At 41.9% G+C, this 15,073-nt stretch overlaps 1 protein-coding gene across 4 annotated transcripts in view; it reads right to left on the reverse strand.

Annotated features, from left to right (window-relative positions):
* LOC129729953 (G-box-binding factor-like) overlaps positions 1 to 15,073 on the reverse strand; it is a 42,743-nt gene that overhangs the window by 18,246 nt on the left and 9,424 nt on the right. For 3 of the 4 annotated variants that reach the window (XM_055688882.1, XM_055688880.1, XM_055688881.1), the window contains exon 2: positions 12,202 to 12,730. The exons of the other annotated variant lie outside the window; for it this stretch is intronic. In XM_055688882.1, coding sequence (XP_055544857.1) covers positions 12,202 to 12,436 — 235 coding nt within the window. In that variant the 5' untranslated portion in view covers positions 12,437 to 12,730. The remainder of the gene's footprint in view (positions 1 to 12,201; positions 12,731 to 15,073) is intronic. 4 annotated transcript variants of the gene reach the window in all.

Consider the following 15,073-nt stretch of genomic DNA (forward strand, 5'->3'; position numbering starts at 1 on the left):
CTTATTTAACGAATAATGACATCCTGTTTTTAGTGTGTTGAAACTTTCAATCCGTATCGACATTTCAAAAATGAAGAACGACTTCAAAAGAATGGAGACAGTAAAAAAATAGTTGTCGTTCATCTTTATCAGACGAGAATTTAGTATCATGTTTGCGGATTTCGGTATCAGATTTTCAAAATCAATATGGCACGTGTTTTGGAAAAAAGGGGTTTCAAGTTTCTCATTGATTCTCAAAGCTCATGTAATTTTAAAATCTTACAACAATTAGTAGTCTACTCTTTAATTCAAACTGTTCACAGAGTCTCATAAAATACTACGTGCAGTCATTGTAACACATTAGGCATGTATACCTTAATTTCGTAATTTGAAACATCGGCAGCTTGGAACACACAACTTTGATGATGAAACCACATTGATAAATTGACTTCCTTCAAAAATGGCTCGTAGGATAATTGCGATTATTGACTAATCAAATTTCAAAGGCTAATACATTTCAAATGAATCAACTTTATCGCAAACGCGATGATACTATCTAATAGCTGAAACGAGATTTTTATGTTTTGGTTGGCCTCGGCCAACGAAGCGACCCGCTCCACAGTGGGGAATCGCTGGCCATCAGCCAAAAAACTTTTTTTTCGTTAGCTGTTTCATAATATTTTTCCTTTATTGCTATAACATTCAAGTGTCTAAATCCAAAATGAGGGCGCAATATCATGAAATCTGAATTTTTTATGACTTTTCAAAGCTTGGCATACTGACGTTTTTTGATCAAAAGACCGCGAAAGACCACGCACGGGGGTGGAGGGGGTAACGAAATGACCACGTGGTCTTTTTTCCTGATAGTTTATTGCTGCCACACCAAGTCAAGATGAAGCTTTTGCATTTTAGAAATTAAAGTATGTACTGAAAGTTTTATAATAAAATTGTAAAAAATAAGCGAATTTTTGGCACATGACAAATGAAAAAACCATGTGGTTAAAGTCGCTAGGAGTGGGGGGGGGGGGGGGGGAATTGGCCCAAAGACCACGAAAGACCACGAGAGGTGCGAGGGGTATAAAAAGTGATGAAAATATGACCACGTGGTTTAGGAACGGCCCCTTATTGTATCTTTGAGTATCGCTTACATTCAGCTGGCCTAACAAGCCAGTCGTCATAGGTTCGAGTCTCATTCCGCGTCGAACACCCGATAGAAACGGACGTGCAAAGTGGTCGTTCTATTACAATCCGGTCCGTATGTACGAATAGCCAAACAAAAGAGTGTATTATTCGCGCTAAAGGCCAACTAGATTGTGAGTTGTGTCGATACGTTCTGTACCCGGCTACCAGCTGCAGTTTTGATCTGTGCATCGTGAATAGATCTTTTTAATCCAAGCCCATCAGTTGACAGTCGAGTCCGTGTCGCTGTGCTGAGTGATCTCACACCCGGCTCACTGCTGGTGGCTGTATTGGTGCTGCTGTACTGGTGCTGCTGGCTGCTTTGGGTGCAGCTTCGAACGATCGGACAACCACTGCTGGAAGGAAGAAGTAAAGAGGTACGTGTTCTTGTCGGCGCTAGTGCGCTAGTGCGCTACATTTAGCGCAATGGATATAGATCCCTCGCCTCCCGTGCCACCATCCCCGAACCCCCCTGACCCTGACCCTTCTGTTACCCCCTCCCCTGTTCATTCTCCAGTCCCCCCTCGCCCCAGGCTTTACCCGGACGGATCTCAACAGGGCAGCTATACTGTTTATTTTCGTCCAAAGGCAGGAGTGAATTCAAAGCGATTAAACATACTGCAAATTTCAAAAGACCTGACGAAGGGGTACAAGGCCGTGACCGAAATTTCCAAGGTCCGACCTAACAAGCTCCGTGTCGTGGTCACTGATCTGGCACAGGCCAATGCTATCGCTTGCTCTGAGCTCTTCACACGCGAGTATCGCGTCTACATACCCGCACGAGACGTGGAGATCGACGGTGTCATAACCGATTCGAGTCTGTCTGTCGAGTGTATCCTAAAAAGCGCAACCGGTTGCTTCAAAAATACCGAAACACAGGCGAAGATTTTGGATTGTAAGCAATTGCGGTCCATGTCTCTCGTCGGCGGTAAAAAAGTTTACACTCCGTCAGACTCGTTTCGCGTTACGTTTGCCGGATCTGCACTCCCTAGCCACGTCTCGATCGACCGGGTTCGTCTGCCTGTGCGATTGTATGTACCCCGTGTTATGAATTGCACCAATTGCAAGCAGTTAGGCCACACAGCCGCCTACTGCTGCAATAAGGCACGATGTAGCAAGTGTGGGGAGACTCATGCGGAAGATTCTTGCAGTGTTAATGCTGAAAAATGTATTCACTGCGGGGAAAATCAGCATGAGCTCTCCACATGCCCGGTGTACATGCAGCGCAGAGATAAAATCAAGCGGTCACTTAAGGAGCGTTCAAAGCGTTCTTACGCTGAGATGCTGAAGAAGACCGTGACCACTTCTACCATAACATCGAACCCCTTTGATCTGTTGCCCTCTGATGAAACCGATTCTGACGATTCATCAGCGGGAACATCTTATGCCAATCCTGGGGAGTCTAGGAAGAGGAAAAATGTTTCTTCTCCTAAACTTCCCCGTAAAGGTCCTAAGATTTCCCAAAGTGTAATGAAAAGTACGAACAAACCAAACAGTGCTGCGGAAAAACCGAAGCAAACTCCTCCTGGGCTTGCAAATTTAAAGTCCCAGAAGGAGTTCCCAGCACTGCCAGGAACATCTAAAACCCCAGTTGTTCCTTTTGCACATCCAGTTGATGAAACAAACTCTGGATTAGTGAAATTTTCTGACATTGTGGACTGGATTTTTGAAAATTTCAATGTACCCGATCCAATTAAAATTTTTCTTACAGCATTCCTCCCAACAGTTAGATCATTTTTGAAGCAGTTGACTGCCCAATGGCCCCTCCTTGCAGCGATTGTATCCTTCGATGCCTAATTCAACTGCGTATATGAAGGATTCTATCTCTGTCTTACAGTGGAATTGTAGAAGTATTTTACCAAAAATTGATTCGTTTAAAGTTTTGATAAATAAAAACAAATGCGATGCATTTTCCCTTTGTGAAACTTGGCTTACTTCAAATATTGATCTCAACTTCCATGATTTTAATATTATTCGCCTTGATCGAGACACCCCATATGGAGAAGTACTTTTAGGGATTAAAAAGTGCTATTCTTTCTATCGTATTAACCTCCCCTCGATTCCAGGCATCGAAGTTGTCGCATGTCAAATGACAATACAAGGTAAAGAGCTTTGTATTGCCTCAATATATATTCCTCCCAGAGCACAGGTTGGGCAACGGTTGCTCTTTGATTTAATAGAACTTCTTCCCTCGCCACGTTTGATTTTGGGAGACTTCAACTCTCATGGCGTGGCTTGGGGTTCCCCATACAATGATAACCGCTCCTCTTTAATCTATAACTTTGCGATGACTTCGACATGACTATTTTAAACAACGGCGAAATGACACGTATCCCGAAACCTCCAGCGCGCCCAAGCGCTTTGGATCTATCCTTATGTTCGACGTCGCTACGGTTGAATTGCACATGGAAGGTAATCCTTGATCCTCACGGTAGCGACCATTTGCCTATTCTTATTTCAATTAATAACGGGTCAACTCGCATGCGACCAATTGACATTCCGTATGACCTCACACGGAATGTCGATTGGAAGTTATACGAGGAAATGATTTCAAAAGCGGTCGAGTCGATTCAACATCATCCACCACTTGAAGAATACAACCTCCTCGCGGGCTTGATTCTCGACTCCGCGTTGCAAGCCCAAACGAAGAAATATCCCGGCGTAACGATCAAAGAACGGCCTCCCACTCCGTGGTGGGACCAAGAGTGCTCCGATGTCTACACGCAAAGATCCGACGTGTATCTGACCTTCCGGGATACAGACGATGCCGACGACTTTAAACGTTATTCGGAGCTTGATACCAAGTTTAAAAGCTTGACTAAGGCAAAGAAACGCGGATATTGGCGTCGGTTCGTAAACGAGACGTCGAGGGAGACATCAATGAGCACTCTTTGGAACACAGCCCGAAGAATGCGGAATCGCGTAACGGTCAACGAAAGCGAGGAGTCTTCAAGTAGGTGGATATTTGATTTTGCCAGGAAAGTATGTCCGGACTCTGTTCCTGAGCAAAACATTGTTCGCGATGCGTCTCCGGGCCACGACGCGATTGAATCACCTTTTACGATGGCAGAATTTTCAGTTGCCCTCCTGTCCTGTAACAATAACGCGCCTGGGTTAGATAGAATCAAATTCAACTTGTTGAAGAATCTACCCGGCAATGCCAAGAGGCGCTTGTTGAACTTGTTCAATAAGTTCCTGGAGAAAAATATTGTACCGCAGGATTGGAGGCAAGTGAAGGTGATCGCCATCCAAAAACCAGGGAAACCAGCTTCTGATCACAACTCTTATAGGCCGATTGCAATGCTATCCTGTATCCGGAAATTGATGGAAAAAATGATACTCCGTCGTTTAGACCATTGGGTCGAATCAAATGGTCTACTATCAGATACTCAATTTGGCTTCCGCCGTGCCAAAGGGACGAATGATTGTCTTGCGTTGCTTTCAACAGATATTCAGCTGGCGTATGCTCGCAAAGAACAAATGGCGTCTGCGTTCTTGGACATTAAGGGGGCTTTTGATTCCGTTTCTATTGACATTCTTTCGGGTAAACTTCACCGACAAGGATTTTCTCCAATTTTGAACAATTTTTTGCACAATTTTTGGTCCGAAAACCACATGCATTTTACGCACGGCGATTTGGCAACTTTTCGCATTAGCTACATGGGTCTTCCCCAGGGCTCATGTTTAAGCCCCCTTCTTTACAACTTTTATGTAAATGACATCGACGAATGTCTGGCAAACTCATGCACGATAAGACAACTTGCAGACGACAGTGTAATCTCTGTTACAGGAGCCAAAGCTGCCGATTTGCAAGGACCATTGCAAGATACCTTGGACAATTTGTCTGCTTGGGCTTTACAGCTAGGTATCGAATTCTCTCCGGAGAAGACATGAACCTGCTCAGCTTCAAACACAATTAATGGGTAAAACGATTTCTCAGGTTTTGGTACACAAATATCTTGGTGTCTGGTTCGACTCTAAAGGCACCTGGGGTTGTCACGTGAGGTATCTGATGAAAAAATGTCAACAAAGAGTGAATTTTCTTCGTACAATAACCGGACAATGGTGGGGAGCCCACCCAGGAGACCTTATAAGGCTTTACCAAACAACGATATTGTCTGTTATTGAATACGGGTGTTTCTGCTTCCGCTCCGCAGCAAACACACATTTGATCAAACTGGAGCGAATACAATATCGTTGTTTGCGTATCGCCTTGGGTTGCATGCAGTCGACCCATACGATGAGTTTGGAGGTCTTAGCTGGAGTACTACCATTGAAAAACCGCTTCTGGAGACTGTCTTCTCGTATTCTTATCAAATGTGAGGTCTTGAACCGTCCCGTGATTGAAAATTTTGAAAGGTTAATCGAACTTAATTCTCAAACCCGTTTTATGACATTGTATTTCAATCACATGTCCCAAAATATTAACCCTTCATCGAATATTCCAAATCGTGTCGACTTATCAAATACTTCTTATTCTACTGTGTTTTTCGATACATCCATGATAGAAGAAACTCGTGGAATCCCGGATCATTTACGCGTGCAGCAGATCCCCAAAATTTTTTCCAATAAATATCGAAACATCAACTGCGACAATATGTACTACACTGACGGATCACTTCTTGATGGGTCCACTGGCTTCGGTATCTTCAATAACAATTTAACCGTCTCCCATAAGCTCGATAATCCTGCTTCTGTTTACGTCGCAGAATTAGCTGCAATTCAGTACACCCTAGGGATTATCGAAAAAATGCCCACGGACCATTATTTCATCTTTACGGACAGTCTCAGTTCCATTGAGGCTCTCCGATCGATGAAAGATGTTAAGCACTCTCCGTATTTCCTGGGGAAAATACGGGAACATCTGAGTGCTTTATCCGAAAAATCTACTCAGATTACCTTAGCGTGGGTCCCTTCTCACTGCTCGATACCGGGTAATGAGAAAGCGGACTTTTTGGCTAAGGTGGGCGCAACAAACGGTGATATTTATGAAAGACCAATTGCCTTTAATGAATTTTTCGCATTTGTACGTCAGAATACGATCATCAGTTGGCAAACTTCTTGGACCAAGGGGGAACTGGGAAGGTGGTTACATTCCATAATCCCCAAGGTATCGACGAACCCGTGGTTCAAGGGGTTGGATGTAGGTCGGGATTTCATTTGCGTGATGTCCCGGCTTATGTCCAATCACTATAGATTTGACGCGCATCTCCGTCGTGTTGGGCTCGGGGAGAGTGGTATCTGTGCCTGTGGTGAAGGTTATCACGACATAGAGCACGTTGTTTGGTCATGCCCTGTACACCGTGACGCCAGGTCTAGATTAGTAGCTTCCCTGCAGGCCGAAGGTAGGCAGCCGGCTGTTCCTGTTCGTGATGTCTTGGCGAGCCGTGACCTATCCTACATGTCCCTTATATACGTTTTCCTGAAATCCATCCACGCCCCAGTTTAGTTCTATCCCCTTCCGCCTACATCCAACCAAACGACAAGAACACGTTAAGACCCCGGATCCGGAAACAGCAACTAGACCCGCACGATACTCTCAGGCCCCGAGGGAGACAACCCAATATGCCAGTCCGTAATATCTTGGCCCAGCAGCGGAACATATTCAATATGCTGCTTACCTATGGCGATGGAAAACCATCAAACAACAAATCAGTGCTTTTCATGCAAAACATTCTAGCTTAAGTTAGATTTAGTTTCAGCTCGTAGTCGGCAGCGAGGATAAGAAATTTGCTTTTAGTTATTAAGATACTTTATAAAGCAAGCTACCAGATATAATTGGCGCCGTTAAACATTGAATTGTATTTGTGCCGTGTCAAATAAACTATAGATGAGGAAAAAAAATAGGTTCGAGTCTCGACTCGGGAGAGATTGTTAGTGCCAGTAGGATCGTAGCGCTAGCTCCGAAATTGTCCTGTACATTAACCAGTAGGCTGTGAAGTCTGTGTATAATAAACAGAAGGTCATGTTCCGAATCGGAATGTAGCACCAAGGCTTTGCTCAAGTCGAGATAAACATATTTCAGTATTACAAGGGAGTTGGGGCAAAATTGACATGTTGTTCACATTTTACGTGGATCAGATTCTTACCAATCGATTTCTGAGACTTTTCCTCAATGCAAGACATAATTTGATTACTACACTTAGATATTAGAGGACCCATTGATGTTTTACATACTTTATATTATTTTGTTTTGTGAAATTTATTAAAACTATCTCAAACTGTTTTCGTAGAATCGCCGTTTTCAGGTCAGTTTTTTGTCCGAAACAAGATCTGGTTTTTAAAAGATGGGTAAGAAAATGCTATTTATAATGTGGACAAACTCTTGATTTTTGCGTTACGTAATTTTCGGATGTCGCCTCAGGTCATTTATTTTATCTTTAGCAATAAAGTGACTGTACAATAGGGTGTCACAAAAAAAATCGATGTTAAAAAAGTCAAGGTGCTCAGCCCTAAATTGAAAGATAATGTTATTTATAGCATTTTTGTAGTAAATTTCGACTTTCTAAAAAAATTGTTTTCAGGTTGCCCAAACGTGATTTATGAAAAAATGACATTTTTCAGCTACAAACCCACTCTTTTGCACTTTTTTTCAATTCTGTTAGATTCCACTGAGTGTACAAGCACAGACAAACAAACATGCAACTCAATAACGATTTCATCGTCCAGAAAAATAACGATTATTTTGAAATTTTGTTTAGCCAGTAATGCCGCTGGTTTCGCTATAAGTAAGCGTGTACGCTCATGCGCAAAGGCAAAAACCGTTGGTAATCCCGTTGATGTCGCTACAAGTAAAGGTAAAAACCGCTTTTAGGAAAATTTGTTAGTAGGCAGTAAGCCCACATGGTGGCACATAAGAGTAACGTTTTCGAAGAGGTTGGTACAAAAGTGAATAAATGATGCAATTATTATTTTAAATTTTAAGTTGAACTCTGTGGTATAGGTATGTGTCTTTTATATTTTTTTTCGAGTACAAATGTGATGTCACACGCAACACAACAGGAAAAAATATACACCGTAAAAATTTCGTTTTAAATAACGTACTGCCACTTCCTGGCAGTCCACGTTTTGGCTCCTTGAGTAAGCGGTCGAATTTTTATCACATTTTTGTACTACTATTATTTTTTCATTTCATTAAGAAAAGTTACGAAAAACTTTTGATTGATTATTGAGTCAATTGCGAAATTGCACTTTGACAGTCTTTTCGTTGACCTGTTTGCGTTTTGGACATCATTCGATTCTTTTCGTCAATACCAAAGCAAAGATAGCTTGAAAAACAATCGTTTTTGGCCTAATTTTTGCTATCCGTACTCCACCGCCGTTCAAAGTTTAAGTGGAACATTGACGCCATCAATTTCGCGTGTTTCAAAGCATATTAATACTAGTGATGTCATTGTTGTAGGTGTGTAAGATGCGTCTTTGTATACACAATTGTCGAGGGTTTGAAACATGTTGTCGTGTACTGTACGATAACAAAGGGGATAGATAATTTTGCACATCAACAGTGCTTCCAGAATCTGCCGCAAAATATTTTCCAACTCTAAATCTGATTATCATATATATCTGAAACGTGATCTTTTTGTGCTATATTAGTTTTTGCGATCCAAGAAACATCGAAATATGGTTTCGCATATCATGATCTCTAATAAATAAAGAATATAGCGTGTTTTGCCGTGCCCGGGTTCTGTGGTTAGCGATGTCGGTCGGCTAGCTCTCCCACACACGGTTGTGATGTTGTGTTCAATTTCATCCCAAGTCCTTATAGTGCCCAAGACTTTGAACAATGCCACTAAGATGGTCCTCCTGCAACAAATTGGGGTTGGTCGCTGGCCTGCATCGTCGAAAACAACAGCAACGAACGCAATAACGGTAATTACGGACCGGAACGGAGAATGTGGAGTGACGGATTGACGGATGATCGTAAGGTGATCGAAAGGTGGAAGCAGCACTACGATGAACACCTAAACGGCGTGCAAGAAGCAGACCACAACAGAAGCGAAGGAGACGTGGTCGGTGCAACGAACAACGAAGATGTGCCACCCCCAACAATGAGTGAAATTAAGGATGTGATCCAGCAGCTCGAGAACAATAATTCTACCGGAAAAGACGGCATCGGAGCGGACTTTATAACAATCGACTCCGACAAATTGGCCAGCTCAATGCATCGGCTGATCGTCAAAATCTGGGAGACAGAACAGCTACCGGAGAAGTGGAAAGAAGAGGTCATCTGCCTTATCTGCGAGAAGGGCGACAAACAAAACTGCGTGAACTATCGAGCGATCACAGTCCTGAATGCTGTGTTTTCCCAGGTCATTTTCCAATGCCTGTCACCATTAGCCAGCAGATTTGTAGGAAGTTCATGGAAAGATGGTCTACGAGACCAAATCTTTACTCTGCGGCAGATCCTCCAAAAGTGCCACGAGTTTAGAGTAGGGATGTAACGGATATCCGCACCCGCATCCGCAAATGCGGAACATCCGCATGAAAATTGACATCCGCATCAACATCTGCATCCGTAATCACATATCCGCATCCGCATCCGCATCCGCATAATACCATGCGGATATTGAAAAAAAAATATCGCTTCATAAAATATTGCAGAAAATTTTTCCTTGGTGTATTTACTGCTCGCCCAAATAACTTTTGCACTGGTGAGGGGCATGGTTATATGAAAAAAGCAAAATATAACACAAGGGATGCTACGGATACCCGCATCCGCATCCGCAAATGCGGAACATCCGCATCCGCATCCGCATGAAAATTAACATCCGCATCAACATCTGCATCCGTAATCACATATCCGCATCCGCATCCGCATCTGCAGATGTCTGATGAATCACATCCGTAACATCCCTGGTTTAGAGTCCCTACACACCATCTTTTTGTCGCATACGACACAATAAACCAACAAGAGCTATGGAAAATTCTTGACGAAAACGGTTTTCCAGGGAAGCTGACAAGACTGATATGGAGTGTTGTGTGAGGATTTCGGAACGTCGGACTTCTTCGAGTCTCACAGTGGGCTTCGACAAGGTGACGGTCTTTCCTGCCTAATGTTTAACGTTGCGCGGGATGATGTTATGAGACGGGTGGGGTTTCATATGTAGGGCACGATTTTCAATCAGGTCAATTTGGGACTCTGAAAAATTGGCAACACAAATGTTACCAGATATATTTTTCTTTTGATATAATATATGCAAACTTCACACTGACGTAAGCAGAGTTGTCAAAAGGGTGGGTAATTTATTACGAAATTTGCATTATAGCGTCCGCCATTATTGCACGTAAAAAGCTGGATACCCGACTGAACCGAGAAGCAGATAGGATCGGATTGAAGATTAATACGTCTAAAACGAAGTATACGTTTGTGAGCAGGTCTGAGCAGGACAGGACACGACTAGTCAATACCGTAACAATCGACGGGGATGAGTTCGAGGTAGTCGACGAGTTTGTGTACCTCGCCTCTCTGGTAACTGAGAACCACGATACGTGCCGGGAAATTGAGAAGCGTATTATCGGAGAAAGTCGTGCCTACTATGGGCTCCATAAACACTACGGTCGCAAAACCTGAGTCTCGAAGTGTATTCTGTACAAAACGCTAATAAGACCAGTCATTCTCTACAGGCATGAGACATGGACAATGTTCTAGGGGGATTTACGAGCGCTCGGAGTTTTTGAGCGTCGGGTGTTAATAACCTTCTTGGGCGGTGTGCTGTGCAGGAGAAGGTAGTCTGGAGTCGTAGGATGAACCACGAGCTTGTGCGCCTCCTCGACGAACTCAGTATTCGTAAAGTGGCTAAAGCTGGAAAAATACGCTGGGCAGATTATATAGCTAGAATATCGAATAACTACCCTGCAAAACTGGTGCTTCAGATCCGGTAGAAAAAAGAACAAGAGGGACGCAAATAGCGGGATAGATTAAAAAAAAAATAAAAATTTGCGGAACTACGTTATGCAGGCCATGTTTTAGAACGTACGGATATTTAACTAAGAGAAAGAGAAATCAGATTTAACCACGAAAAAATGACCTTCAAACTTGTATTACTCAGCAACTAAAGAACTTCATGATTTGAAATTACTATTCAAATCATATTGCAACATCGGAATTTTATTAGTCTTTCAAATGTTGATATTTAAAAACGAACAATAAATTTCAAGGATTTTTTGTATTGAAAAAAAAATTTAGTATCAATTTTCCAACTATCTAAAATCAAATTTGAAATAATTCAACAGATGGATGTAGAAAGTTAATAAGCATTTTGATTAGAACTATTTATTCAGATCTTTTAAAATCATTTGCATACAATTATTTTAAAAAATATTAGAATTGATTTTTTTTCAAACTTCAGATATGTGAAAAACAAATGAAAATTAAAATTATAATTGAGTATTTGTTTATTATTTATTTTGGTCAAAACAAAATTCAGACAGTTTACAGGATGATATTTGACGAAAATATAAAAAAAAATTTTTTTTTGAAGAACAAAATTGTTTTTTACAGTTTTGCCGGATACACTATACAGATCAAATAGTTTCAAATTGTTTTGGCATTGAGAATTATTTTTATCATCAATTTACAATTACATTTGTATTTTTTTGGGTCAAATTGGTTTATTTAATCAGTATTTTCGGCATAGCTGTAGATATTAATTACTTCTGAAAAAATACATTTTTTTAGATTTTTTTTTCAATTTGTTCTCATTTTCGACATTTTAGAAGTTTGATAATTTTCACAATTTTTGTCATTTTTGATATTATAATTATTTTTCACATTTAAAAGACTTAGCTTAGAGCTTTAGATTTACACTAACTTCATGAAAAATCTTTTACATGGGATGGCTTTATGTCGATCCTCAATTGACGATCCGTATTCAACCCAACTAATAGATAATTGCAACTATTTACGCCTCTCAGCGATGACTCGAAGCCGTATTCTTGTGGACGATCAATGCCACCATAATTAGTGATGATCACGGTCGATCCATTTGCTAGCGACAATTTTTTTTTAGTTCGCTTCCACTATACCTGACAACTCGCAATTACCTGGCAGTACGACGAATTCTTCTGCTGCCTCCGTGCCATCCATAACTGCAGGCGTTACCACAATCGGCGCTTGGCTGGGTGACGCAATTGCCACCGTAGATGAGGTGACATTCAGCACGTCTAGCAACAACCCCGGCGGGGATGACGGTAACAGCAGTGGGGTCAGGGGTGAACTGGGAAGTTTATCGAGCGTGTTCAATGCGTTCGCACTGGTCACATAGCCGGAGGACGTCATGATTTTCGACCGGCTGCCACGTGGTCGGCGCCGTAAACAACCCTGGCAAATAAATTGGCGCCGGTCGCCTCCCCCCGCCCGATCGACACACAAATAAATGCACACTTGTTGCTCTAAAGTGATTATCGCATACACACACACGCGCGCGCGGGCAATATTTACTTGTAGAAATGATTTATCCTATTTCTGTTTCACATTTTCACTGATTTCGCACTGGCGGGTGGGTGGCAAAGTACCGAACGTAACGTCCGATTAGTTCTGGTATTATTAGATTACTGAAGCGGAGAATGTTTCCTGCGTTGAATATTATAGATTCACATACGTCAGTCAAGTGGGGCGGTTGCCTTGCTGGAGGCGGCGCGTTGGCTGAAGTGTGACTTTCGGCGAAACGGTTTAACGTGTGATAAAATATAATGTGTCTCCATCGAAACTGTTATTTTCGTCTACATTTAGTATCATTTTCCAACCGTAAATATAGCTTAAGTTGAATTATGTTATGTTGATATGCAAGCCAGGTTTTCTTTTTTTAACTTGGTAAGCCTTGTAAGTGTGAAGTAGGTCCCAAATTATTCAAAACCAATCAGCCAACAACAGCACAAAAATGTCGAAAATACCATGTTGTACCCACGCGTTATCGTTGTTATTTTCGAGCTATTAGTAATCGGATTAGTGCAATCATTCCGCCTGACCGACCGAGAACGGCACCTATTCACCGGGAGCCTTAGCAGCAAGAATCCCACTCATTGCTTGTATGCTAATGTTCGCCATACCCATAACCGTGCATCAAGTGTTTTCCCGAATTGGGGAACCACCCTCTGCCCAGTCCACTCAAACCCCGAACTATGATAGCGTGCACAAATAGTGATTTCATTTTCATTTTCCTGTTGTAGTTCCGCACCGGCGCACAGTGGGACCGATTCGAGAAAAGGAGTACATCAGTCCATAAAGTTTAACGAAAGCTGTTAGCCTTTTTTTCCACTGTGCGACTCGGCGTGACGAATAAAACACCGACTGGCAGGACAGGATGAAAGAACCAAGCGCATACTACCAAAGCAATCATGCGATTGTACCGAAGGGGTGCGATGGGACGTGACTACAGCATATTCTGTATTTGCCGCCAACTGTGGCCAACAGGTTGTTGTCACCCGAAGCACAATATATGTATTTATGGTGCCGTTCGATGGCACTCGATCGATGACCAAATTCGATAAACGCAGTTCAGCTAAATTAAGGCTTCTTATATGGTGTCTCCGATGGGGGAGCCGATTTCAATGTCAACCGAGTACCAAACAGTTCCGCTTACTATCGAACTGGATTTGTTCATCAAACATTTGCCTAATCCCAGCTTGACACACGTAACAGGGTTTAACTTTTTCTTTAATTATATATTCAACCATAAATAAATTTCCAGTACCAAATGTTTATCGATCTTATAACGAAACGGAGAGCCTGTAGTAGGTTTTTGTATGCCTATCAATTTATCAATCCAAATACTCGACCAAAAACGACTGGAAACTTTGATTCCAAGTATGAAAAAGAGCTTAAAAAACAAAAGTTAACAGATTGAGAGCAGCAACTCCCCGATAAGCCCCCCAAACCGAGAAACGTTACTGTGGGTGGGTGAAAAACAAAACAGTCGTACCAATCGCCCCGAAGAAAGTCCCTTCGTGGCTGGGGTTGTTGTGAAAGGAAATCCGAACTCTGTAGAGATTTGTTCGAACAAGAACGGATTTAATGAATCAGGTGAATTGTTACCACTGCTGTGCCGGATGCGGCCGCTTTGGTTTTATCTGTAAACCGCCGCCTAGTTTCCACAGTTTAAGGTATTGAACTAGCAAAAAGTTCAACAATCTTCAGGTTGACTTTACGTGCGAGTTTTTTTTCTGTTAATAGTGCTTGTTTCCCGGTAGTCCGTGTGTGCGTAGAGAAAAGTTATGCTTCTTTTCTCTTTCGACGAAAAGATACATTGTATACAGAAATATTACTGGGTTCGTGCTTTGTTGCAAATACAAAAGGTGCCCTAGTATTTTTCCTACCAGCGACACAAATGTTCTATTATTGTCGTGCCCAATGCTGGGGTTTAACTATTCTTTCTGTTGAATCTTTTAGCCCACTTGGAGTGATAAGACTTGTCAATACTAATCACATTTTTATTTCTCGGGAACAATTTTTGAACACAATTTTTTGGGATTTGATGTAATAACCCAAGGTTTAATAAAAAAATCATAGAATGCGGCTCTAAAAATTAAAGATGAAGCGGTAAAAATATACTTTGAACCGGTATCCATTAAACAAAACTTACGCATTTTTTATACAAAGCAAGAAAATAGGTGGTAAGCATTAGGTACGGTAACTTTTTGAATGAAATCGATGATTATGGAGTGCTTTCAGGCCCTCAGTCATGTTTGGAGGCCATAAGTTGCTGTCCGACCAAAAGACTGGAACAGAATACTCGACGCCATTTTCTCAGCCCATTCTTAAATTCAGGAGGGCATCTTAAGGTTTTTGGAACAACGTTCAGAGACGACATATTAATACTCGACGTCATTTATTTTAATCCAGAATTGTGACTTCCGGATTATGAAATTGTTTGAATACTCTCCAACATTGATATTTCCAGAACCGACATTACGCCAA

This window comes from Wyeomyia smithii, chromosome 3, assembly GCF_029784165.1.
Source record: "Wyeomyia smithii strain HCP4-BCI-WySm-NY-G18 chromosome 3, ASM2978416v1, whole genome shotgun sequence".
In the NCBI taxonomy this organism is placed as follows: domain Eukaryota; kingdom Metazoa; phylum Arthropoda; class Insecta; order Diptera; family Culicidae; genus Wyeomyia; species Wyeomyia smithii.